This window comes from Heterocephalus glaber, unplaced genomic scaffold (genome assembly GCF_053883595.1).
Source record: "Heterocephalus glaber isolate CG9 unplaced genomic scaffold, H.glaber_assembly_v1.0 deba00001497, whole genome shotgun sequence".
Taxonomy (NCBI): Eukaryota; Metazoa; Chordata; class Mammalia; order Rodentia; family Bathyergidae; genus Heterocephalus; species Heterocephalus glaber.
The window spans coordinates 45904749-45931725 of NW_028258320.1; the positions used below are offsets into that span (position 1 = coordinate 45904749).

Sequence of the window (26977 nt, forward strand, 5' to 3'; positions counted from 1 at the left end):
TAACAGCCCCCCGCCCCAGTCAAAATGAGAAAACACATAAATAAGTCTCAAAACTAGACTTCCAGATCACCTACAACAGCCCCAAAGGGAAATGAGATGGAACACTCTGATACTCAAGCACCTGGACCCACTGAACTGGCAACAAAAGGGGATCTGGAAAAAATGAAATCAGAAATAATTTCTCAGGTAACAGGAGAAATTGCCCCTAGTGCAAGACATGATTAATAAATCTAGGGAGGAGCTCAGGAACATGATGGAATCCCAACATAAGAAACAAATGGAATCCATAAAACAGATGCAAATAGATTTCCAGGACATGAAAAGCTCCATTGAAAGTCTACACAGCAGAATGAGCCAATGTGAGGACAGAATTTCAGATAGAGAAGATAAGATTGCAATTAGTGACCAGGAAAAGAAAAATTGCCTCAAAATTATAAGGGAACATGAGAAACCAATCCAGCAGCTGCTAGGTGATGCAAAGAAGAATACAATAAGACTGATTAGAGTCAAAGAAGAAACAGGAGAGAATGGAGATGACATAAAAAATCTCTTCACAGAAATAATGGCAGAAAACTTCCCAAGCAGGGGAAAAGAACTTGACATACAGATAAGTGAGGCATATAGGACTCCAAATAGCCTTGATCAAAAAAATCTACACATAGGCATATAATTGTTAAGATTCCAGAAACACAACAGAAGAACAAAATTCTCCAAGCAGTGAGAGAAAAGAAACAAATCACATACAAAGGAAAGCCCATCAGAATCACAGCAGACTTCTCAACACAAACCATCAAGGCAAGAAGAACTTGGAGTGACATATTCCAAGCCCTAAAAGAAAACAGCCTCCAACCCAGATGGATGTAGCCTGCAAAACTGCCTTTCAAAATTGATGGAGAAATAAGATGCTTTCATGACAAAGAGCACCTTCGGAATTTCGTGAACACCAAACCAGTACTCCAAAGAATTTTACACAATAGCCTAGGAACAGACATTGAGGATCACAACTCCAGGAAGCAAAACAGAATGAACCCATCTGGCATGACAAGAAATTAAATGTAAAGGGGGAGAACCCAACAAAAAGAAAAAGTCATGGCAATGACAAGTCAATATGTTTTAGTTATAACCATCAACGTTAATGGTCTCAATTCACCAATCAAAAGAAATAGACTGGCAGAATGGGTCAAGAAGCAAAATCCAACAATATGCTGCATACAAGAAACACACTTAATTCAAAAGGAAACTCATAGACTGAAAGTTAAAGGGTGGAAAATAATACTCCATGTGACAGGAACCCCGCCAAAAAGCAGGAGTAGCTATCCTCTTGGCAGATCAAGTAGATTTCAAACCAACACTGATTAAGAGAGATGAAGAAGGACACTACATCCTTGTTAAGAGAAGAATCCAAGAGGAAGAGATGACAATCATAAATATCTATGCACCAAACACTAGTGCACCCAACTATATAAAACAAATACTAATGGACATGAAAAGTCATATATGCACTAATACAATTGTAGTGGGGGACCTCAACACCCCACTGTCACAAATAGATAGATCAACTAGACTAAAAATAAGTAATGAAATACTAGAACTCAATTGAACTCTTAAACAAATGAACTTAACAGATGTTTACAGAGTGTTCCACCCCACAAAATCAGAATACACATTCATCTCAGCTGCACATGGGTCATTCTCCAAAATAGACCACATACTCACACATAGAACATGATTAAGTAAGTGCAAAGGAATTGAAGTTATCCCCTGTATAATATCAGACCATAGTGCAATGAAATTGGAGATCCACAGCAAAAGAAACTCAAAAAATTTCATAAGCACATGGAAATTGAACAACACACTTCTGAATAACCAATGGGTCACAGAGGAAATTAAAGAAGAAATCAGACAGTTCCTTCAATTAAATGACAATGACAATACAACATATCAGAATCTATGGGACACAATGAAAGCAGTCTTATGAGGGAAATTCATAGCAGTGAATATGCATATTAGGAAAACAGAACGAGCCCAATTAAACAACCTGATTCTGAACCTCAAGCTTCTAGAAAAAGAAGAGCAGGACAACCCCAGAGCTCATACAAGGGAGGAAATTATAAAGGTCAGAGGAGAAATGAATGCAATGGAGACTAAGAGAACGATACAAAAAAATCAATGAAGCCAAGAGTTGGTTCTTCGAAAAAATCAACAAAATTGACAAACCTTTAGCCAACCTTGTCAGAAAAAGGAAAGAAAAGGCCCAAATCCATGCAATTAGGAATGAAAAGGATGAAATTACAACAGACCCAGCAGAAATCCAGAGGATCATCAATACCTACTTCCAGAACCTATACACCAATAAGATGGACAACACAGAAGAAATGGACAGATTCCTAGATACATATGAATTACCAAAGTTGAATGAAGAAGACCAAAAAATTCTGAACAACCCAGTATCAACCAATGAAATTGAAAATGTAATTAAAACGTTATCAACTAAGAAAAGCCTGGGCCCTGATGGCTTCACTGCTGAATTCTACAAGACATTTAGAGAGGAACTGCTACCACTACTGTTTAAACTCTTCAATGAAATTGAAAGGGAAGCAATACTCCCAAATTCATTCCTGGAAGCAAGCATCACCTTGATCCCCAAAGCAGAGAAAGACCCAACTGAAAAAGAGAACTATAGGCCAATCTCACTAATGAACATAGATGCAAAAATCCTTAATAAGATAGTGGCAAACAGAATGCAGAAGATCATCAAGAAGATCATACACCCTGTTCATGTGGGATTCATCCCAGGGATGCAGGGATGGTTCAATATACGAAAATCAATCCATGTAATACACTATATCAATAGAGCCAAGGACAAAAACCATACAATTATCACCATAGATGCAGAAAAAGCATTTGACAAAATCCAACATGCAGTTATGATAAAAACCCTACAAAAAATTGGAATAGATGGTCTCTACCTCAAACTGATAGACACCATCTATGAAAAACCAACAGCCAATATCATACTAAATGGTCAAAAACTGAAATCCTTCACACTAAAATCAGGAACAAGACAAGGATGTCCACTATCACCACTCTTGTTTAATATAGTTCTGGAAACATTAGCCATGGCAATTAGACAAGAGAAAGAAATAAAAGGAATAAAGATAGGTAATGAAGAAGTCAAATTGTCATTATTTGCCAATGACATGATACTCTATAGAGAAGACCCCAAGAACTCCACCAAAAGTCTTCTAGACTTAATAACCAAATTCAGTCAAGTAGCTGGTTACAAGGTCAACACACAAAAATCAACAGCTTTCCTCTACACCAATGACAGACTCACTGAGAGAGAAATAGGGCAAATAATTTCTTTCACAATAGCATCCAAAAAACTGAAATACCTAGGAATCAACCTAATGAAAGAAATCAAAGACCTCTTCTCTGAAAACTATGGCACTCTGAAGAGAGAGATTGAAGATGGTATCAGAAAATGGACAGACATCCCCTGCTCCTGGGTAGGAAGGATTAATAGAGTGAAAATGGCCATACTTCTAAAACTGCTATATAGATTTAATGCAATTCCCATTGAGATCCCAGCAGCATACTTCATAGACCTTGAGAAAACAATCCAAAAATTCATTTGGAACAAGAAGAGACCCAGAATAGCAAAAGCAATTCTAGATAACAGAGACATGGCAGGGGTGTATCACAATCCCCAACCTGCAACAATACTGCAAAGCTACTGTGATAAAAACAGCATGGTACTGGCAAAGAAACAGACTTGAGGACCAGTGGAACAGATTAGAAGATGCAGAAACAAAGCCAGACACACTCAGCTTCTCATCTTCGACAAAGGAGCCAAACACCCTCCCTGGAGGAAAGATAGCCTCTTTAATAAATGGTGCTGGAAAAATTGGGCTTCAACTTGCCAAAGATTAAAACTAGACCTGTATCTCTCACCATGCACTAAACTAAAATCAAAATGGATTAAAGATCTAAATATTAAAATAGAAACTCTGAACCAGTTGGAACAGAGGTTAGGTAGAACCCTTGAAGACATCAGTGTAGGAAAAGATTTTATGAACAAAACCTCAGTTGCCCATGAACTAGCACAAACAATCAACAAGTGGGATCTCTTCTTATTAAAAGGCTTCTGCACAGCAAGAGAAACCACCAGCAGTGTGAAGAGACAACCCACAATGTGGGAAAATATCTTCACCTGCTCTTCCTCACGCAAAGGTCTACTATCTCGAATGTATAAAGAACTGAAAAAGATCAGACCTCCCAAATTTAAAGACCCAGTCGAAAAATGGGCATCTGAAATGAACAGACATTTCTCAGACAAAGAAGTAGAAATAGCAAATAAATACATGAAAAAATGTTCAACATCACTGGTCATTCGAGAGATGCAAATGAAAACAATGCTGAGATTCCACTTCACTCCAGAAAGAATGGCTGCTATCATGAAATCAACCAATAACAAATGGTGGCGGGGCTGTGGGGAAAGAGGAACCCTGCTCCACTGCTGGTGGGAGTGTAGACTGGTGCAAGCACTGTGGAAATCAGTATGGAGATACCTCAAAGAACTAGGACTGGAAGTCCCATTTGACCCTGCTATTCCACTGCTGGGGATCTTCTCCAAAGAATTAAAAGAATCATACCACAGTGATATATGTGCACCCATGTTCATAGCAGCACAGTTTGTAATAGCTAAAACTTGCAAGCAGCCCAAATGCCCATCAACTGGAGACTGGATAAAGAAAATGTGGTTTTTTTTATAAAATGGAGGACTACTCAGCCATAAAAAATGAGACATTAGAGACATTTACAGCTAAGTGGATGCACATTGAGGCAATACTCTTAAGTGAAATAAATAGGACACACATGAATAAGTACCGAATAGTTTCTCTGGTGTGAGAAACTGAAGGTGTAAATAAGGACTAAATGTATAATAGGTAATGTGAAATAGGAAGAAAAGGGACAAAGGGGAAGGAAGTGGGAGGGCTAGAGGAAAGGACAGAAGGGAATGGGATTAATATGAGAAAACAGAAAAATAGGAACAAAATCTTTGTAAATAGGGAGGAATGGAGGGGTTGAAGGGAGGGCTGGGTAAGGGTGAAAAATAAGAACCAAGAGAGATTATGTAAAGGTGCACATTTCCAATGATGAATGTCATTATATTGTATACCTAAAATGTACCAATGATTAGAATGAATAATTGATAATGTAAAATAGGAAAAAAAGGTCCAAAGGGGTAGGGGTAGTGGGAGGGCCAGGGGAAAGGAAAGAAGGGAAAGGAAAAATGCTGAGAAATGGAAATAAAGTCTTTGTAAATAGGGAAGGGTGGAGGGCGTGAAGGGAGGGCTAGGAATGGGGAAATAATAAGAACCAAGATGCATTATGTAAAGGTACAATTCCCAATGAGAAATGTAATTGTGCTGTATACCTACAATGTACCAATAAAAGAATTTAATACAAAAAAAAAAAGATTTTGCTTTGTTCTCTCTCTAAACACACACACACACACACACACACACACACACACACACACACACAGACTTACACTTCTGTCTTCCCAGAAATGGCTGAAGGTAAAATAATACTAATCAGAGAAAATCCCTTTTAAATTGGGATTTAAGAACAGATTAAAGAGGGTCTCAAATGAAAGCACCTCTTTGCTAAGAAACAGAGCAGGCAAGTTCTTCCTTCATCCCCAGTGTCTTAGCCCTGGGTCCCATTCTTAAATTCACCCCTTCAGTATCTGTAGAGCTAGCTTTCATGCTCAGCCAAGATCAAAGTTGACACCTTCCCCTTTACACCTGGAAAATGCAGTGTGGCCCTCCAGTCCATGTTTCGAGGATTTATTAGGACCTTTTTCAATTTCAGTTTCTAAAACTTAGACTTCAACAGGCTATTCTCTTCTCAAGAGCCTGCAGTAGCTAGTGCATTTGAATCAACCCAGACTTTTTTTTGTTTTTGTTTTTGGTTTTTTTTTGGTACTGGGGATCAAACTCAGGACCTTGTGCTTGCCAGGCAGGTGCCAGAACCACTGAGCTAAATCCCCAGCCCAACCCAGACTTTTTTTTAATCTTGGCCTGCAGTTACTGAGTTTCACCTTGAGCTCTTACAGAACCCCCTGGGGACTAGCTACTCAGGCGTCCTCAGAACATCTGTGTTAATTCAAATAGCCTGGTATCTCTGACTATGTTACTAGGGTTACTTCAGAGTTAAAATCTGTTACCACTAGTATATACAGAAGCAGTGAACATATCCACTCTCTTAACTACTTTTTACTGTGGATAGATTTTTTAAAAATTTTGAATTCTAAATTTATTTTTTAAAAACAAAAAATGTTTTAATGATCATCACTAGGTCTGCTGATTATCTGGCCAATTTCTTCTTTTGGGGATATTTATATGATTTAATATTACTACTCTAGATTTCTTTTTAACATGTTACACATCATTTTTCTAATGTATTTTATTTTGTTTATTAAATTTTAATACGTTTATTTTAGAAAATTTAAAACTGCCAAAAGGAAATAAAAAGAAGAAAATAGAATTTATCATCTGTTGTCCTTGGATTATCAGGCTTGAAACTTCTAAGCTTTCTTTTATCTTTCTCTTTGATTCTTTACCTCCAATCACTAGTCATATCAGAAGAGCAAGGAACAGCAGGAAGGTGTCAGAAACAGGAAGTACAAAGGCTCAGAGGTGAAATTGTCTAGGGCAGCGATGGTGAATCTTTTAGAGCTTTCAATGATACAGCCCGCTGTGGCACAGGCGTAATAGGTTTGTCGCCACTGGTCTAGGGATCTAGTTAGAAGCTGAGAGTAGCAGGAATTGAGTTTTGTGGGGGAGGTATAGTCAAAGATGAGGGCAAAAGGGGCTGGAAATAGGTGTCAAGAACCTTGCTAGTCTACAGGCCAAGGGAATGGGGTTATGGACGAGAAAGTCCTTGGAGACATTGCCTCAGTTGTTTGTCATGATTAGGGTGAGAGAATGGAAGAGGGCCAGGCAAGGCAACACTAGTGCCTGGAAGATCAACTTGGAGAAAACTTTGCTGAGCCCAAGCCCATGTCAGTGAGGTAGCAAAAGGATAACATTAGGGGTGCCCTTGAGGGCCTGAAGTGGATAGGAAGAGGAGGTGAGGTTGCTTGACTCACAGCTATAAGATGACATTGAAGGTACAAAGCCAGGCTTGCTGTTTGAGAGCCTGAGGTAAAAGTCAATAGTAGTATTAATCCTTTCCTCATTTAAAATTCAGTATTTTATTCATCATGGATTCTTTTTTGCATTAATTTTGTTTTTGATAAATATATTGTTTTCCCTAGATTACTTACTTTTCCACATTCCCCCCTTAAAGTTTAATGTCATGATTTATTGTTTTATACCAAACTTTTATTTGTCTTATTACACAGATATTTAGCAAGTACACAATGAGCAACTCATATCCAGGATATAAAGCCTAACTGCACACAAACCCTGCCTTCTAGTAACGCAGAACAGAGATCCTGTCCTTTTAGCCTATGCAAAGTCAGAGAAATGATAAAGAAAGAGATGAAGGATTCTCTGATTTGTACATAGTATCATTCTTTTGGATAGTTTCTGTCTTGCAGCTGAAGTCTTTGGCTACCAGCTTGCCGTTTTGAAGAAGAATGCTATGTTTTTCACTGTTCTGCTATTTGCATGCAGGAGAACTCTTCCAGTGGCCAGCTTCCCACTTCCGTCTGTTTTGGCCAGTCTGGCCCAGGCTTCTTCATGCTTACTTCCTTCAGCCTGGTCTTCCCGTGGCTTTGCTGGTGCTATATTTAGATTTGCAAAGTCAGCACTGAGACTTCTTCCTTTTAAAGAGTGAGCCTGAAGGATGTGGTGGTGCATGGCTATTTACCCGGAACTCAGGAGTTTGAGGGAGGAGAATTATGAGTTTAAGGCCAGCCTGGGCTACATAGTGAGACCCTCAAATGAAACAAAACAACACAAAACAGTGAGTCCATAGTAAAGCTGGCACAGAAGTTGTGATGATCCTTTCCCTAGGGATAACCTGAGGAAGTCCCTGAGGTTAAGTTAGTGCCCATCCACCCCATTCCACAGATGCAGATACTGAGGCTCAGAGAGATCACAGCAGTGTTTTCAGATTATCTGTCTTTGAAATCTAGACTCCTAATTTTCTCTATAATTAAGGTAGACACAGAAATGTGAAAGTATCAGGAATATTCTAGGTAACCCTCTTTTTTTTTTGGTTTTTGGTTTTTGCTTTTTGCTTATTGAGACAGGTTCTTGCTATGTAGTCTAAGCTGGCTTTGATCTCACTACGTAACTCAGGCTGTCCTCTGACTTGCAGTGATCCTCCTGCCTCAGCCTCCTGAGTCCTGGGATTATAAGTATCTACTACCATGCCCAGCAGGTCAACCCCTTCTTGTTCCAAAAGAGGAAATTAAATTCCAGGGAAATTTGGTGATTGCCCCAAGATTAATTTAGTTGAAGATTTCCATCTCTTTTTATTGTACCTAGCTCCTTCCCTTTGCACATCTAGCTTTGGTCTCCTGATGGGAAGATAAGGTTTCTAATGGCTGGGAAGTACCTCCACCTTCCTTGGCCACAGCCCAGAGCTGTGATTATAGCACAAGCCAACAAGCTACTGACACAGCCCATTGATCAGGCCCAGAAAATCAATAGCAACAATAGAAAATGCCGTGCTTATTGAATGTTATTATGTACCAAGCACTTTGCACACATTATCTTTTAGCCCTCACAACCTTCCTATGGGGTAGGTTCTATTATTATCCCACATTTTATTGTGATAAGAAAAATCTTAACCATTTTAAATATACAGTTCTGTAGGATTAAGTATATTCACATCATTGTAGTTATTCCCATTTTTATGAATGACAACATTTGCTCAGAAAAGTTAAATAATTTTCCTTAGTCCTATATCTAGTAAAGGTCAGAATTGGTATTCAAAGTCAGCTGTAACTCCACTGTTTTATTTCAACTTAACCCCTCACTAGGACAGGTGACTGACTTCACTGGGCCTCTCTAGTCACTTTCCCCTCTATGCCTGGAGATGATATTCAGTCTATTAGCCAAGCAATCTTTACTGAGGACACATTTCTCTATTCTTGCCTTGCTATTGGTCCCTAAAGTCAGAACTTTTACTAGAAAGAGTATGGATTCTGGGTGACCTGTTTCAGTCTTTAGGGAGAACCCTCCCCCGCCAAAAGAGTAAGAAACAGATGGCAGGGGGAGGAGAAAGGGAGTTGTTACGGCTTATGTCTAGATGTCCCCCCACAGCCTCATGCGTCATAGGTGGAGCTTTTGGGAAGTGGCTGGATCTAGGGTGTGTGATACTGGGATCAAGGATGTGATGCTGGGATTGACTTATGGTGTGATGATGCTAGGATTAAGGCTGCCCTAACCTAGGTGTGTTACCTGCCCTAAGGGTGGGTGGCCTGGATAGCATATAAGGAACAGAAAGTATCACTGCTTGTCACTAGTCACTTGCTGCTTGCTACTTTGAAGCTTTGCTGCCTCTGCTTGCCATGAACTATTTCTGCTCTTCAATGCCCCATTGTCATGCCACCCTGCCTTGGAGCCAGCCAACTATAAACTGAAACCTCTACAAATTGTGAACTGAAATAAACCTTTTCTCCTTTTGCTGTGGGTTTCAATCAGGTGTTTTGTCTCAGCAATGAGAAAAATAACTAAGATAGGAGTAGTGCACACAGGTGGCAGAAAAGAATGTGGTAAGGGCTCTCTAGGGTCAGGAATATCCTCAGAAGCAGGGTGGATGAATAGAGAAGCTAAAAGGAGACCACTGTCATATCCCCATGTGTCTTTCTCAACAGCCTAGTTAGAAAGGCCACCTGAGAGTCCTAGAATGAGGGACCCAGGGACCGTTTCCACCTAACACAGGAGCACTTCACTGCCAGCATTGTTTCTTACTAACAACCTGTTAACCATAGAAAGTAATTTGCAAGTTTCCCCAGGCAGTTCACACCCATTTCTTTCTTTCTTTTTTCTTACTAAGATCTGCAAATATTTGGTGGTAACCATTGGCATGTTTAAGTGCTGAGCTGGGTTATTAGCACACAGAAATTGGACTGGTTTGGCACAACCATGAGCAGGGATAGTTCCGCAAATACCTTGTATCCTTCAAATAATTCTGATCCATTTACCTTGTAAGAGTTGGACATGGGACACACCACACTGAGACTGAGAAAATGACAAGGAAAAACTATGATATACTAGCTTTTTAAAATTCTTGGATTTACCACTTGATATGATAGCTGAAATTGTCAGGCCGCTGCCCCTGCCCCACACATCAGGGGTCAAGAGCCCTTGGGACCTGTAAGATTACAGGACTTTTGTTCCTCTTGGCAGGTGGGAACTTCTCTGGACCTTGCTTTCACCCACCCACATTGCGGGAGGAGGAGGCAGGTAGGCAAAGGGAAACTTCTTTATAAGCAATACAGAAGCCAGTTGAGAAAACCAACAAAGTTAGAGGAGGCCCCAGTATCCACGGACTATAGACTCTTCTTGGGTTCATTGTGTTGGATTCTGATGTGCCATTTGTTCCCCTCAAGGTACTGACAGCTGAAATTTTAATATGTTCACAGTCTTTTTTCCTCTAACCAGTATAAAAATTATTGTGTAAAATCAATGTTTCTAAACCAAGATAGCTATAAATAAAACCAACTGGCAAAACACAAAAAAACAAAAAAAGCAGAAAACAATTCTAAATATGTTTTAGAAAATTCTGAAAATGTAATTCCAGAAAAGGAATGTGTTTTAATAATTTAAGCATGTCCTTTTAAAAATACACTTAATTTTTTAAAAAAAGAATCTCGGGTTTGTCTACATGGTACCATATGCAATTGTCACCTGCTTGTCCAGGCATCAATTTCTGCAGCTGAAAGCAAAGATATTTTCAGGGAGTAAAAAATGATTTTGAGGGTTGTTTTTCCCATATCCCGAAAAGATTTGACCCAGTGAAGTTCTTTTTCCTGGACTCTGAGTTTAAACATTTTTTTAAAGAAAAACTTGACAACGATATCTAATTGGTCAAAGAAAAATATGATTATGAGCCCCCTAGATACGTTACATTTTGTTTTATTTATTTACTATTTATTTTTGGCAGTGCTGGGAATGAACCCAGGGCCTTGTGCATGATACCCAAGTTCTCTACCACTGAGCTACATCTTCAGCCCTGTTCTAAGTATCATAAGACACTGTTGACAGCATTCATTCTAAAAAGTAGCATCGAATATGTCAGGCCCAATCAGCTATGATGATTTTTGATGTGGTGGTGCTATGAAATTAGAAGTCCTTCCATTGTAAAGAGGACCTTGACTCTGAACAGGCTGTAAGACAGTATAAAAGCCAAAATAATCACATATATGTATAGTCCAGGCTTGCAGTGATTGGGCACTGCATTTGCCATTTTCTTTTTTGGGAGTATTTTTCTCATATTTCTATTTGATTCTATTATAGCTTTTGCACTAAAATAAAACTGTCCTTTCCTTCCTAGTGTTTCTGCTAATGAGTATGGCACTAATATACTTTTTGTGCTTAAAAAATATTACTCATTCCACATCTTTTTACAGTTTGAGCCAACTAAAGATGTAAGGAGAGAGAAAAAATGGAGCTATGTTGGATCTCCAATTCTGTGTTCTATATTCCAAGAAGCTTGGGCACAGCTTCCCACGGAGGACCTCTATTTACTTACTTAGTTGTGGTCTCCCTCCTCTGACCTTTCCAACCTTATCACCACTTTCCTGAACAACACTCCATTCCATTCAGCTACCAACTATTGATTGAACTCCTTGGGTGGGGGGTGGGGAGGACAGCTCTCTGCCCTGTGGGGGTTTTTTATTTTTGTTTTGGGGGGGTTTTTTCCGTAACGGAGATTGAACTCAGGACCTTGTGCTTGCCAGGCAGGCAAGGCACCACTATCTAGACCCCGACCCTGCCCTGTGGTTTTGATCTGGCTGTCAGATAAATGATTCTTGCCTGGGTGCTGGTGGCAGATAATGACTTGGTTCCTTAACCTGTTACAGTTAGTGATGTTGAATATTGAACAGAACTTTGAATCACTGCCTCATCCTGTGTCTTTCTAACAACACGATTTATGGATAAGGAAGTAAAAAACAGAAGGTGTTTTGGGGAAAAAGACATTCACTGAGCTCTTACTCCCTGTTTTACATATTTACTATCACAATATCCCTGACATATATATATATTTCCCATTATATATAATATATATTATATGTTACATATTATATATAATATATTCCCATTTTATATATATATATTATATATATATATTCCCACATTAAAAAATAGGCTAAACAAGATTGGGTGAACTTCTCAAAGACTCTGAGCTAATGAATGCAGAGCAAAGATTCAATCCCAAGTCTGCCTGATTCCAAAGTTCATATTCTTTCCAGCTCAGTAAAAATGTCTTTTAAGGGCACCCCTTAAATTACACATTGGTGTTGCCTTCTCAGTCTGTATGGGATACCAGCACTGCTCTGTAATTATAACTCACTCTCAGATGATGTGAACTACTTTGGAAACATTCTTTGAGAAACATACAGCAGTGTGGTTTGAAATGTGCCTGAGTCAGCATGGAATTCAAATTTGGGCCTGATAACATGCAAGAACTTGAAATACTAACAGTATGAATGTGATAAGGCGTCCCTTGGGTTTCTGACTAGCAAGTTGGTTGCTTTCTTTTTGAAAAGATGTATAGGATTGGGCCGGGGATTTAGCTCAGTGGTTTCGCTGCCTGCTGCGAAAGCTTAAGGACTGGAGTTTGATTCCCAGTACCCAAAAAAAAAAGAAAGAAAGAAAGATGTATAGGAAAAATATAAAACACTGGCTAAGCTAGGATGTCATATTGGCAAATAAACTACAAGGAAGAGAGCAGAAAAGAGGTCATGGCCTATTCCTCGTCACAGGCAATATGGAAGTGTGGTTCTAGACTTAGCTTGGCTGTGCGATATTGAACAGGTAACTTCCCCTCTCTTGCCTCAGCTTTCCTGAGAAATAAGAGACTCGAGAAATGGCCTCTCAGGTCCTTGCAAGGTGAGTCTCTTCTCCACCCCTCCATGGACACACATGTGTCTACCCAGTGTAGGAGAGCAGATGCAGCCACCCATAGACACTTTGCCCAGCTCTGGCTATTTAATAAGAGCCCAGTGTAAAATGAAAAGTCTGGCATTTTATTTGGAATTATTAAGAATTTCAGGACTGCAACCACAGAGCACTAAGCTAGATCCAGGGGCTCTTCTGTGTGCATGACCATGTGCCCTGAAAGCCCAATGACTTGGCTGTGTGTTCCCTGCACTGTGTAAAGTGGTGACATCAGGAGAAGGGCTGGGGCCCCCAGCTAAGCTCCTGGAAACAGGGATGCTCTTGAAGCAATGGATTCTTCTTTAGGAAAGAGGTCAGTAGCAAAATGTGGCCCACCAAGGGGAAACCACATGTTATTTAAGCTGGCTTCCATGCCATACTCTTGAAATAAGCATTGACATTGCCATGCTAGACCAAGGGAAATGATCTGTTTTGGAGGCCTAGACCATACTACTAAAAAGTGGTTGTAAAAATATCAGTAAAGGGGCCCGGGATTTAGCTCAGTGGTTTCGCCGCCTGCTGTGCAAGCGCAAGGACCCGAGTTCGATCCCCGGTGCCAAAAATATATAATATATACATACATACATATATATATATATATATATATATATATATATATATACATACACACACATATCAGTAAAAATAAGCTTGTGGATATAGCTACCAGTGGATTCTCTTTCAGGAGAGAGATGAAGACAGGAGAGGGTGGGTCAAAGGAGGAGGAGCGGGGCCTGTGGCAGGAGCCCTTTGGGAACAGATAGTCTTCAGCTGTGGAATAAGTTATGAGGTAGAAGCAAGTGGAGCAAAAAGACAAGCTTGCTCACCAAAGGATGGAGAGCTGAGGATGGAAAAATAAATGTGCCAGTGACAAGGAGGCTCAACACACAGCTGAGAGGTAGAACACCCTAGGAGAATTTTCCATTGCATCCAGGTATCTCTGTGTCCCCAATCAGCCATCACTGGAGTGCTGGGACCTAGAGGACAGCAACCAGTGTCACATGTTGGGGTTCCCAGCTTCCTTAATCTGGAGGCAGGCACCTGTATGAAAGCTGGAATTTCATCTAGTCAGCAGTATTCATTTCCAAAGCAACAAGGGTGTCATCTCTTATTCCCTGATTTGGGTGCTTGGTTCCTGAGGGTCTAGGACAGTGATGGTGAAACTTTTAGGGCTTTCATTGATAACAAACAGCCTGCTGCAACACGTGTGCCATAGAGTTCACCACCACTGGTCTAGGAAGTGCAACAAAAACATGGAATGTGAAACGTAAAGTTACTCTTGAGAGCTTAAATGTCAACATCAGATAGAGCAAATGGAGAGAAGCAGGGCATCTTAAAGAAGCAGAACCCCCCTCTCAAAAAAAAGAGTAGATAAAAAGATAATGACTTGCTACAGCATGGATAAACCTTGAGACATTACCTTGAGTAATATAAACCAGTCACAGAAAGACAAACACTTATGCAAGGTCCCTGGAGTATTCAGATTCACAGAGAAAGAAAGTAAGGTGGTGGCTTTCAGGGCCTGAGAGGAGAAAGGAGTGAGGAGTTATAGTTTAGCAAGAAGAGAGTTTTGGTTTCACATGATGAAAAGAACCTTGGAAATGGATGTAATTAATGCTACTGAACTGTACACTTAAGAATGGTTAAGATGACAAATTTTATGTTATGGGTATTTTATCTCAATAAAACATCAGAAAACAAAAAGTAAGGGGCATCAATAAAAAGTAATCAAAAATCCAGAAAGACAAGTGTCTGACAAGGAGACAGCGGTAGTGTCTCTCTGCTGTCTTACAGTGCTGATGTCTTGGTGAAGTAGATTTTTAAGGTTTCCTTAGGGAGACTCTACCTGTTGTGGGCAAGAGCTCTGTGTCTCCTCTATCCCTTACATGAACCTTCTCATCTAAGAGAATCAGATCTTTCCTGAGATCTTGATATGATCAAAAGCAATGTAAAGAGTCATTTTATAGGGGGAAGGAGGGAAGATATATATTTGCCTCATAATACAGATGGAATAAACTGGGAAAAAAAGATTGCATCTTCAAAGCCCACCTATCAGTTTCAAAAAAAATATCCACCACTAATCACAGAGAGCCTATCCTGGCTGATGGAAATTTTTTTTCCAATTCTGTGTCTCAGAGACACTGCTGCAGAACTTTCATATATGACTAAGAAGGTATCAAGAGATGGACAACAAATGCATATTATCTCTCTGCTGCTTGCTTTCTTTCCTTTCATTATTGAGACATAATATTTATACATATTTCTTGGATAGAGTAGCGTAGTTCAATATATGTATGTAACATATAATGACAAAATCAGAGTAATAAGCATTTCCATCTCTTCAAACACTAATCATTTCTATGTGTAAGGAACTTTTAGACTTCCCAGTTATTTTTCAATATATCATAGAATATTGTTATTATAACCTAGTAGGCTATAGAACACCAGAATTAATTCCTCCTTTCTGTGATTTAGTGCCTATTATTTAGTCTCTGTTGCCTATAAGGCTATAGAATACCACCACTAATTCCTCCTTCCTGTGATTTGATACCTATTGTGTAGTCTGCTTTCCCTTTATGAAGGAAAATATGAGGTATTTGTTTTTCTGTGCCTGGTTCATTTCACATAACATAACATCCTCCAGCTCCATTTACTTTGATGGAAACAACAGGATTTCATTCTTTGTTTTTTGGTACTGGGGATCAAACTTATGATCTTGCGCTTGCGAGGCAGGCATGGTGCCACCAAGCTAAATCCCCAGGCCAGGATTTCATTCTTTTCATGGCTGAATAATATTCATATATGTATGTATGTGTCTATATGTATGCATTATATTTTCTTTATTCAATCATCCATTGATAGACACCTTGATCGATTCTGTATCCTGGCTGTTGTGAACAGTACAGCAATAAACATGGGTATTCAGGTGTTGCTTGACAAAATGATTTCATTTCTTTTGGAAATATATTCACTTATCAGATTGTTGGAACATGTGGTAGTTCTATTTCTAGTTTTTAAAGGAATCTCCATTTGTTTTTCAGTACTAATTTTCCAGTTTCTGTACTAATTTACATTCCCACCAACAGCATACAGAGTTTCCCTTTCTCTGTGTCCTTCCTAGCATTTCTTATTCTTTGTCTTTTTGATAATAGCCATTCTGACTGGAGTGAGGTGGTATTTCATTGTGGTTTTAATTTGCATTTCCCTGATGATTAGTGATACTGAGCACTTTTGCATTGTTTCTGGCAATTTGTATATTTTCTTCTGGGAAATGTCTATTCAGATAATTTTACCTTTTAACTAGGGTCCTATGGTCAAACCCAGGGGCTCACACATGCTAGGCAAATGCTCTACCACTAGGCTGCATCCCTAGTCTTAGCTCTTGGACCTCTTAATAGTTGTGTTATCACTTAATTTGCTTTTTGTCCCAACATTAAGGGTTTCTCATCAAAGTTCACTCACTCTACTTGCAGAAGTAGAAACAGAGACTACAGTGTATTTAAAAACAGTGATTTTCTTATGTCTAGAAAATTTTTCCTGCTCTTATTTCTCTATCTAGGAGAGAATAATATACATCTAAATGGTACGTGTAGACCACAGAACCTAGTTATGGTTGACACAAACTTTTTTTTAAAAAAAAAAACCACTTCATTGAACTGAGGCTGAGGCAGGAATTTGAAGTCAGCATTGGCAGCTTAAAGAGATCCTGTCTCAAAATAAAAATTAAAGGGGGCAGGGTCTCTGGAGCCCGAGGACAAAGCACAGAGAGAAAGAGAGAGGCTCGGAATCTGCCATCCCAGCCATACGCTACTCACAGCTCCTCGGGATGGATTTCTCCAAGTGCAGGTGGATGTCTTTCAGAAATTTCAAGCTCCCCAGGCTCCTAGGTCAGTGAAGCTCAGTCAGTCCCAGCACCAAGAAAGAAGCTCCCCCGCTGCCATCCCCGGCTCCTAGGGCCAAGAAGGTGAGCCAGTCCCAGCACCCGGAAGGAAGCTCCCCAGCCGCCATCCCAAGCTCCTAGGGCAGAGAAGGTGAGCCACGTGGGCACCAGAAGAAGCCCCCCCACCCCGTGGAAATGAGAAGACACATAAACAAGACTCAAAAACAGACTTCCAGATCACCTACATCAACCCCAAAGGGAAATGAGATGGAATACTCTGATACTCAACAACCTGGACTCTCTGAACTGGCAACAAAAGAGGATCTGGGAAAAATGAAATCAGAAATAATTACTCAGATAACAGCAAAGATTGTGCTCATGGTGCAAGACATGATTAACAAATCTAGAGAGGACACAGATAAAAAAATAGAGGATCTGAGGAACATGATGGAATCCCAACATAGGAAACAAATGGAATCCATAAAACAGATGCAAACACATTTCCAAGAGATTAAAAACTCCACTGAAAGTCTGCACAGCAGAATGAACTGATGTGAGGATAGAATTTCACATATAGAATCACATAAGATTGCAATTAGTGAGGAGGAAAAGAAAAATTGCTTTAAAATTGTAAGGGAACATGAGAAATCAATCCAGCAGCTGCTAGATGATGCAAAGAAGAATAACATAAGACTGATTGGAGTCAATGAAGAAAGAGGAGAGAGTGCAGATGACATAAAAAAACTGTTCACAGAAGTGATGGCAGAAAACTTCCCAAGGAGGGGAAAAGAACTTGACATACAGATAAGTGAGGCATATAGGACTCCAGCTAGCCTTAATCAAAAAAAAATCTACACATAGGCATATAATAGTTAGGATTCCAGAAATCCAACAGAAGAACAAAATTCTACAAGCAGTGAGAGAAAAGAAACAAATCACATAACAAAGGAAAGCCCATCAGAATCACAGCAGACTTCTCAATGCAAACCCTCAAGGCAAGAAGAGCTTGGAGTGATGTATTTCAAGCCCTAAAGGAAAACAGCCTCCAACCCAGATTGATGGACCCTGCAAAACTATCTTTCAAAATTGATGGAGAAATAAGATACTTTCATGATAAAGAGCACCTCAGGAACTTCATGAATACCAAACCGGCACTCCAAAAAATTTTAGACAATACCCTAGGAAAAGACAATGAGGATCACAACCCCAGGAAACCCAGCAGAATGAATCCACTGGGTGTGACAAATTAAACGCAAAGGGGAAGAATCCAACAAAAAGAAAAAGTCATGACAAGGCTTTTAAAACTTTTGACTTCATCTCCCTAATGAGTGTATAATTCAATCTTGTTATTGTACTGATTAGCATTTTTCCGATTCTAGAGCTGCACACCATTCCTTGTGCTATACTGGCTATTTATCATCTTCTTATGTCTACATTGTAATTGGGTTGTCTATTAATAAGCTCTAAGAATTCTTTATATATTCTGCTCATAGGTTATATGCATTGTAAATATGGTCTGTTTAAGGACTACTTTTCATTTTAATGATGTCACTTAAAGTGCTAAATTTTGATGGAATCTCATTTATCAATTTTGTTCTTTTATACATCATGGTTTTTGTATCCTAGGTAGTTCTTGCCTACCCTGAATTCATGAATATTTTCCCTTATAATTTCTTCTTAAAGTTTTATACTTTTAGGCTGTCTTATTTAGGTTCATAGATCCCTTCAAGTTATTTTCATGTATGGAAAAAAAGGTTTGAGGTTAATTTTTTATATATGGATACCAGGTGTTGTAGTGCCATTTGCTGAAGACACTATCTTTTCCTCAGCTCTTGAATCAAGTTTATATTCTATAAAATGCTAATGTTAAATAATCTTTCAAAACTCCGTGGACCATATATGTGTGGTTCTATTTCTAGATTCTCTGTTTTATTCAAATGATCTATATGTCTTTCCTTACACCAACACTGCCTTGATTACTGTAGCTTTAGAAGAAGTCTTAAAATTGGGTGCTAAACTTCTTCCAACACTGTTTTTGTTTTTGTTTTTGGCTTTTCTGGGTCCTTTGTACTCCTACATAACTTTTAAATTTCAATATCCAGTTCTTCATTTATAGCAAGTATACACAGACCTGAATTTTTATGTATACCTTGTGTTTTCTAATCCTGCTAAATTCGAGTACAAGTTCTAGGGGCTCCTAGAGATTTCTTAGTATTTTCTCTGTAAATGATTTCATTTACATATAAAGATTTTGCTTCTGCTGTGCCATTCCTATCCTAGTTGTGTCATTTTATTGTCAGACTATTTTGGTTTAGACCTATGTTTCAAAGTCTAAAGGACAGATGAAGAGTAGGCATATATGCCCTTGTTCCCCACCTTAGGGAGAAAGCATTGTATCTTCTGCACTCATATAAGGTGTTCTCGCTGGAAGTATGGAGTAGATGTCCTTAATCTGTTGAGAAGGTTCTGTTCTACTTCTAGTCTCCTGATAGCTTTTACCATGAACAGCTGTAGAATTTAGTCCAATAGTTTTTCTCCAACTAGTGACAGGATCATATGGCTTTCTCCATTCCTCTGTTAAAATGATTACTTTGGGGGGTGGATCTTCCAATGCTGAACCAACACTGCCATCCCTATAATAAAACCACTTTCTACATACTGCCAGATCTGACTTCTAAGAGTTTGTTTTGTTAAACATATTTCTATCTATGTTCATACTTTTTCTTCTATTATCTTTATCCAGTTTTAGGATTAGCACAATGTTGAGTTCCTAAAATGAGGAGAGAAGTGTTTCTTCTTTTTTCTGCTTTAAATGTTTGATATAATTTATCAGTTAAAATGTTTATGAATCTGCTCTTGTCATATAGGTAGGTTTTCAAGCTAGGAATATACTTTCTTTAATAGGTGCTATTCAAATTTTGTATTTCCTCCAGAGTTAGTTTCATTAATTTGTCTTCCAAGGTACTTCTTAGAAGTTGTCAAATTTATTTCAAAAAAAGATTTTTGTAATATGCTTTCTATATCCTTTTAAATTCTGTAAAATCTGTGGTAATGTCTCCTAGATTTTAATATTGTAATTTAAAAAATGTATAACTGATATTGTGTAACAGGAAGAAAAGGGCTAAAAGAGCAGGGGAATTGGAAGGGGTAGGGGAAGGAAAAAAAGGGAAAGGAAAAAATATGAGAAGAGGAAAAAAATAGAAGCAAGGTCTTTGCAAATAGGGAAGGGTGGGGGGGGGTGAAGGGAGGGCAAGGGAAGGGGAAAAAACATAAGAACCAAGAGACTTATGTAATAGTACAAGATCCCAATGATGAATGTAACTGTATTTTATACCTAAAATGTACCAATAAAGTTAATGGGAAAACAAAGTAAAAAATAAAAATAAAAAAATGAAAAAAGGCTGAGGATGTAGCTAAATACATGTATGTGGTTTTACTTAAAAATTCATTGAAAAAAACCCTCCTTTTCCGTTGACAACCACTCCTCCAAAACTGTTCTAGACCAAGATAGTCTGCAGTGAGCAGAGAACACAACAATTACAAAGAAATATATTGTATCGTCTACATTTTGATATATTCTGTCACTATGAGCACATATGGATGAACATGTGCTTCTTGTTCTTCAGAGAATTCATTCCACTTGGTCTGACTCAGGGTTTCCTAACAGTGGCATTATTTACATTTCAGGCCAGATAATTCTTTGTGGCAGTGATTGCTCAGAAGCATCCCAGGTATCTATCTCCTAGGTGTCAATAAGATTCTCCCAATTATGAGCACCAAATATCCTCCCAGAGATGCAATTGTCCAGGTGCAGACGTCTTTATCTGAATAGTACAGCTAAGTCTTGGGAGAAGCCTTGTGTGGGGGGGTGATATACCTATGGAGTCTTTTCCCTTTGTCTCTCTCCCTCTCCCTCTCTTTCCCCCTCCTCCTCTGCCTCCCTGTCTCTTTCTTTCTTTTATGTGGTGCTGGAGATTGAACCAGGGCCTTGCATAGCTTAGGCAAGTGCTCTACAGTTGATCTATATACCTAGCCCAAAGAAGCTATATTTAGTATTCCTATCCCTCTCTCCTTTACTCCTCACGTTCTTTAGCAGGCTCAGATTCATGTTATTACAAAAGGGCAATAATGAGGTCATCCTAGAATATGAACCAAGCTAGTATACTCTCCACATATTGAATTGGGTTAATCGTCTACTGGGGGAAAACCCAAGAGATTGATTGCAAATGTGCACGTGAAGCATTTGATACCAACCGGTCTCCTCCAATCTAGTGATCCAGGGGCCAGAGCTGACATGTAATTGTGCTTCAGCTCTTGGCCACCTAATTAACTGCATCCCATTCCTTTTGCAGATGGGTTTCATGAAGGGAAAGGTTGTATATGGTTGTTCAGCCATATACACCATCATTGGATACAAGAAAAAGAGTACCTCAGACATGTGAGCTCCTGCTTAGGGTTTTCCAGGCACAGCTATGCAAAGAGTAGGTGAAAGAATTGTCTTGAATTTTCTTAGGTGAGGACTCCCACTCCCACTCAAGAAATTTCTGATAATGTGGCTGCTACATAGTTTGCCCACAAGGAGAAGCAGCACTCATCTGGCTTCTGTGAATATATCATCCATTAGTGTGATGACACAACATGGCCAGCTAAGTGGATTCTCAGCTGACATAACCCAGGTGGGCAGTGTGAAATGGAAAGCCAGAATCCCTGGGAGGTCTATCTCACCTCTATCTTTAGATGCTGCACCTCCTCTTTGCAGCTCCTTGCTCTGCTGGATGCTTGAGTTAAAGGAAATTGGATCTATTAGTGGGAGGAGGAGAACAGACACCAAATGACTACTCTCAGCAATGAGCTGAGGTCCTGGTTGCTGGGTTTACTTTTTATATACTGGCAGTACTGACCAAGGGGCATATACAGTTCTGGGTGCTTCAGCTCATGTTTTCTTGCTTGATCTTCATAATAAACCAGTAAAGAAAGCACATCTAGTTTTACTTCACAGTCAAGGCTTAAAAAGTTTAAGAATCCATGGCTAGTTACTGGCAACTGGAATCAGCCATTTTGGGCTCCACTAGCACCATCCTTCTAAATAAATACATCAAGGAATATTTCCTGAGGGTATTGAGATAAAATGATAGCCTCATAAAATGGAAAAAAAATGATAGCCTCAGAGAATTTAATATATCAGGCATGATTTCTATGCTTAAAGGATCTCATAGCATTGGAGCCAAGAGGGATATTAGGAATTGTTTGTTTCCTCTGTAAAACGAAGAACTTGAACCAGACAAACAGAGGACAGAGGGGAGATGAGGACCTATTCAGGATAGTGTGGAAAAAAAGGAGAGAAAAGTTCATAGCTAGAAGTTTCATAAAGGAAAGACTACAGGGCATTGTATGTGAGTGGGGATAAGTGGAGATGCAGACAGGATGAATCAGAGTTAGGCTTGATCATGAAACACTGGCCAAAACAGGAAGGACTACATAGGGAGCTTGTGAAAGAAAGTTACAAATACATATAATTTGTTTCTGAAGAACTGAAAAGTCAAGGAAATGGAAATTCCAATTACAATTCTAAGAACGGGTTGGGAAGGGGAAGGCATATCCTAGAATCTTTCAAATAAGGGTAAGCACTCTTGCACCCAGACATCCACAACAGTTTATTAGCCACTTAGGTAGAGGCTAGGAGGAATGTTTGTCTTGTCTATAATCCATGTAAAGTTAAACCCCACAGATGTCAGAAGCAATAGAAAAAAAAAGTCAAAACAGAAAGAAAAAATGAAACTAATATGAAATTTATCAGGGATCAATGTAAAGTGTTCTGTTCATGTTTGGAAAATTGCATGATTATAGAATGAGTAAAAGCAATAATGATAATGATATTAATAATTATAATTTTTTAAATCTAATAATTACTATGTGCCAGGTTCATAATGCTTCATAGTACAATTATTTAATCCTTATACTAGCTATATGACATTGGTACTGTTATTATAATCTTTACCTTACAAGTGAAGAAACTGGGCCAAGGAGATGAAGTAAATTACTTGCCTAAAGTCACTAAAACCTTGTTTCATCTGATAGAAAATTACCATACCCCTTAACCAGTAAGCTAAGGATTGGGGAGACCTGGTTGGACCACAGTTGTGCCAAAGACCTTTTCTACTTGTAAAAATAAGTGGACATGTGTTTGTGTGTCCTATACAGAGAGATACATAAGCACAGAGGATGAGACAAATGGGAGGTTATTAAAAATGTAAAATTTCCCCTTCTAATTAGTTTCACTAACCTGAAAGGAATGTATTTCAATGTGATTCAGAATTATACATTTTGAAATGTTCACCTACTAGCATGAATTGTTATGATCATGAGAATGTTTACTGTGAAAAAATTGAGAATACAGGTCTCAGTTGTCTTTCTGGTGATATCACTACCTTATAAAAATCAAGGGAAAATCATGGCTAAGAATCAAATAAAAGATCTTAAGAGTCTATGAACTCCTACTAACAGAGAAACTTACTTCATATGGTGCCTTGGTAGGAATAAAAGTAAGAATCCTGCGTTCACATGCAATTTACATCTCTGGGTTCACAAGCCACTCCTCCTGTCTCAGTTCTTCACATAAACTCTCAAGGTGAATATCCAACCCCAACAATGACCATCTGAGGACACCCTCCCTATCTCCTTCATTCTGAGAAATCTTCCTGCCTTCCAATCCTTTCCTTGGTTCACTCTGCTCTTGTTCTGGTTGTTCCTGCCTCCAGTCTCTCTTCAGCCCTGGGAATCCACCCTCTGGATCAAGGTCATTTCATTTAGCCCCTTGAATGAACACTCACTGTCTCTTTGTTTTGGCTAAGAATTTAAGCAAATTCTTACATGAGCTTCGATAAGCCTAAAAGCATAAACATAGTTGTCCACTTATACTATCATCTGGTGCTAAATAATTACACAGTTAGGCAAGCAAAGAAGACACAGTCTCTTCCCTGAGAAGACATAAGTCATAAGGGGCACATATTTCATCTATCCTTCGTCATTTCATGTAATTACAGAAAAGACTTAGATGATGCTTAGAGTTTACTGTGTTTACAATTTCATTTCTTTGAAAAGTTCCATGTCAGCAGTGCACATTTTTAAAAAAATAAGCCAATTCTGTAAAGACAACTTAGTAACCAAGTAGGAAAAAAGTTACTTTTCTCTAAGCAGATGAGTGCAGTGTATGATTATCCACAATATAATTTTGGTTTTCTGTCCTATAATCTATGGTTTCATGTTGCCTATCAACAATTCTGTGATCAAGGTGAACTTTGTTCCAAAGGGAGGGATCATAAAATGATTTAAATTCTATTGCCTTTCTTTATTTAGATTTCTATCTGGGTTTCCTGAAAAAGGTTGTAAGGCTTAGTGTGGCATTAGATTGTAGAGTATGTCAAAAAAGACTTTTGGAACCCTCTTCCTCATTTGAGAGAATCCCTGATATTTGTACCTTGTTAATTTCTTTCCCATATCTTGCTTACCTCTCTTCTTTCCCTTCTCACTGCTATGCTCCAGGTCCAGGCCTACAACTCTAGATGGTCGTGTTGCTTAAATGCTCACTCTCCATCTCTGTCTCCAGGTTCCTCCACCCTATATCCATCCTGTCCACCTCCCTTAAGGGTGCAGTTGTGGCAATCCACTCTCCAGCTCCCTCCGGTGAGAATCATTTTCAACTGGACCTCACCTTATATATTCAATCATATAAGGACCTTCTATCTCACATGGCTTGCTGTCTACAGCCTCTGCTGAGTAGAAAACTCCTCACCATTCCACTAAGGGACCATACTCATGTCAGCTCTGCATTTCCTCCCTCCCAGATCTACCTCCATTTATCCAACTCCTTTTATGTGGCCTGCTCCCCCAAGCCCAGCTCCTGAAGCCTCTTTTCCACAAAACCTTCTATGGCTCCTCCAGTTCTCTTCTATACTCATATATCCCTTACTACTTCTATTGTTTCACATTCTACCCATGAACATAGACCAAGGTAGTTGTGATGCCTTCTTGCTCCAGTCATGCTGATAGCAGCACACTCTCGAAATGGCTGACCAGCTGAAAGTGCATCTCAAACCGCCTCTTGTAAAGCCCTACTTCTTGTAGAAGACCAGACCCATATTTTAACAGTGAAGAGCTGTCAATTCCAAACTAATTTCTCTTAAATCTTGTCTCAGAAACTCCAAAGTCTCCAGCTCCTAATTATTTTTGATAACGCATCTGCTACATGGGTCACATAACCCCATAAAAAACTGAAGTTCCAATACAAAGTTAAAATATGAGACACTCCCTAAAAATTTAAAATTTCCAATCTCTGAAAGTAATGGGATCATTACAATGAGACAAAAAGAAAATCTTCAAAATCAAAATTTGGGAAGTTTTCTTTTCCTTAGCTTTTTGCCTCATGTCCTTTGGCCACTTCTGGTTTATTCTTCCTAAGTTGTTTTTTTCTTTAAATAATTATCACAGTGTATTGAGAGCACTAGAAAGAGTGATAGAGTTTCCTAGTGAATTTGTGATAAATGCCTACAAAATAAATAAATGAAAGACAGTAAAACTACTGTATAATGAATACAAATGATTACAACTATTCTTAAAATTCAGTAGTAATCTATAATGAAATGGGTGCAGACTCAGTATAGACAAACTATTCTTTAACAAAGTTTATGGTAATCAGACTGTGAAAGGTGACATTTGGTAGAATCTGAGCCCTGGATTTTCCCATTTTATTACCTCTCCAGAGCTTTATACTTGATTCTATCACTGACAAAAGCCTTCTAGGGCTGGCCCACTTGTTCCTACACATTTCTTTAAAAACCCAAGCCTATTTCCCTATAGCAAATGCCACTTACTGCCTTTGAACCAGCAAAGTATTCCAAGGTTTCAATATGTCTAAGGTGCCGTAAGAACCCTGGGGAGAAAAAAAGGCAGGATAAATGCCAGACTGGAAAATCTTACCTCAACTTCTGACTGGCTGGCACAGTTATCTTATTAAGCTTGTCCATTCTTTTTGGTAGGAGACACGAGTCAGTGTCCTATGGTAATGTCAGCAGCTCCTGGCCCTCCTAGGGAGCAGCATGGTAAGCCTCTCGTCTCTAGAGCTCCAGTTGCTGGAGTTTGACTTCTGAGCATGCAGGCGTAGCAAACACCCCTGCACTAGGGAGAAGTAAAACTTGCTCGAGCACATCATCAAGTTTCACGTTGCTGCGTAGTCATGTGATTTGGGTAGCCAGCCAGCTTGGCCGATTACTCCACACTGTATACACTTTAATAGTGAAACGTATTAGGCATGCAAATTTCTTTCCAGCTGCTTTTTTTTTTTTTTTTAAGTATATAAACAGGTTTGGACAAGCTTCTGGCTGGTCACTACTTCCTGATTGCTCCAAACACAGTCCTCCTTTTCAGTAGGTGTTGAGCTGTCATCTGAAACTTCCTTGGCTCAGGGAAAAGAATAATCATTTCCACCTGGATGACTGTTGGGGACTTTCTGCTTATTTGCATAAAGTCGTGGATAAGCTTTTTCCACTTACAGAGCCATTATTTGAAAATGGAATTTTATAGCCTATTTCAGGGTGGCAGGACAGAGTAATAATAGTTTATTCAGTGAGAGTCTCTTTTCCTGAAGCTCTGTTTAAATGCATTGGACAGACAATTCTATATACAAGTTCACTTAGGGAGTTGAGACAGGTGACTTGGGAAAGGGGAGATGATCTCCATCTAAAACTCTATGGCCTCCTTATCGCTGGCAGAGTCAGGAGTTACCTTGCTGGGAGCATAATGCTTCCAAACAAAACCAGGATGTACCCAAAAGTCAGCCAAGAGCAAACCTAACAATTTTATAACAACAACATTCCAAGATCAAGTGGAAGTCCTCCTAAAAGCATAGTACTCTCTTCCTTGACTTTGTGTCCTCATGCCCTTGTCCACTCCTCACTTCATCTTGTTACCA

At 39.1% G+C, this 26977-nt stretch overlaps 1 protein-coding gene across 2 annotated transcripts in view; it reads right to left on the bottom strand.

Moving 5' to 3' along the window:
* Blnk (B cell linker) overlaps positions 1-26208 on the bottom strand; it is a 115375-nt gene extending 89167 nt beyond the window's left edge. The window contains exon 1 of one of the 2 annotated variants that reach the window (XM_013069900.3): positions 25987-26208. In XM_013069900.3, coding sequence (XP_012925354.2) covers positions 25987-26033 — 47 coding nt within the window. In that variant the 5' untranslated portion in view covers positions 26034-26208. The remainder of the gene's footprint in view (positions 1-25986) is intronic. The other variant, XM_004838572.4, reaches the window with a different exon arrangement.
* Between the last annotated feature and the right edge of the window lie 769 nt (positions 26209-26977).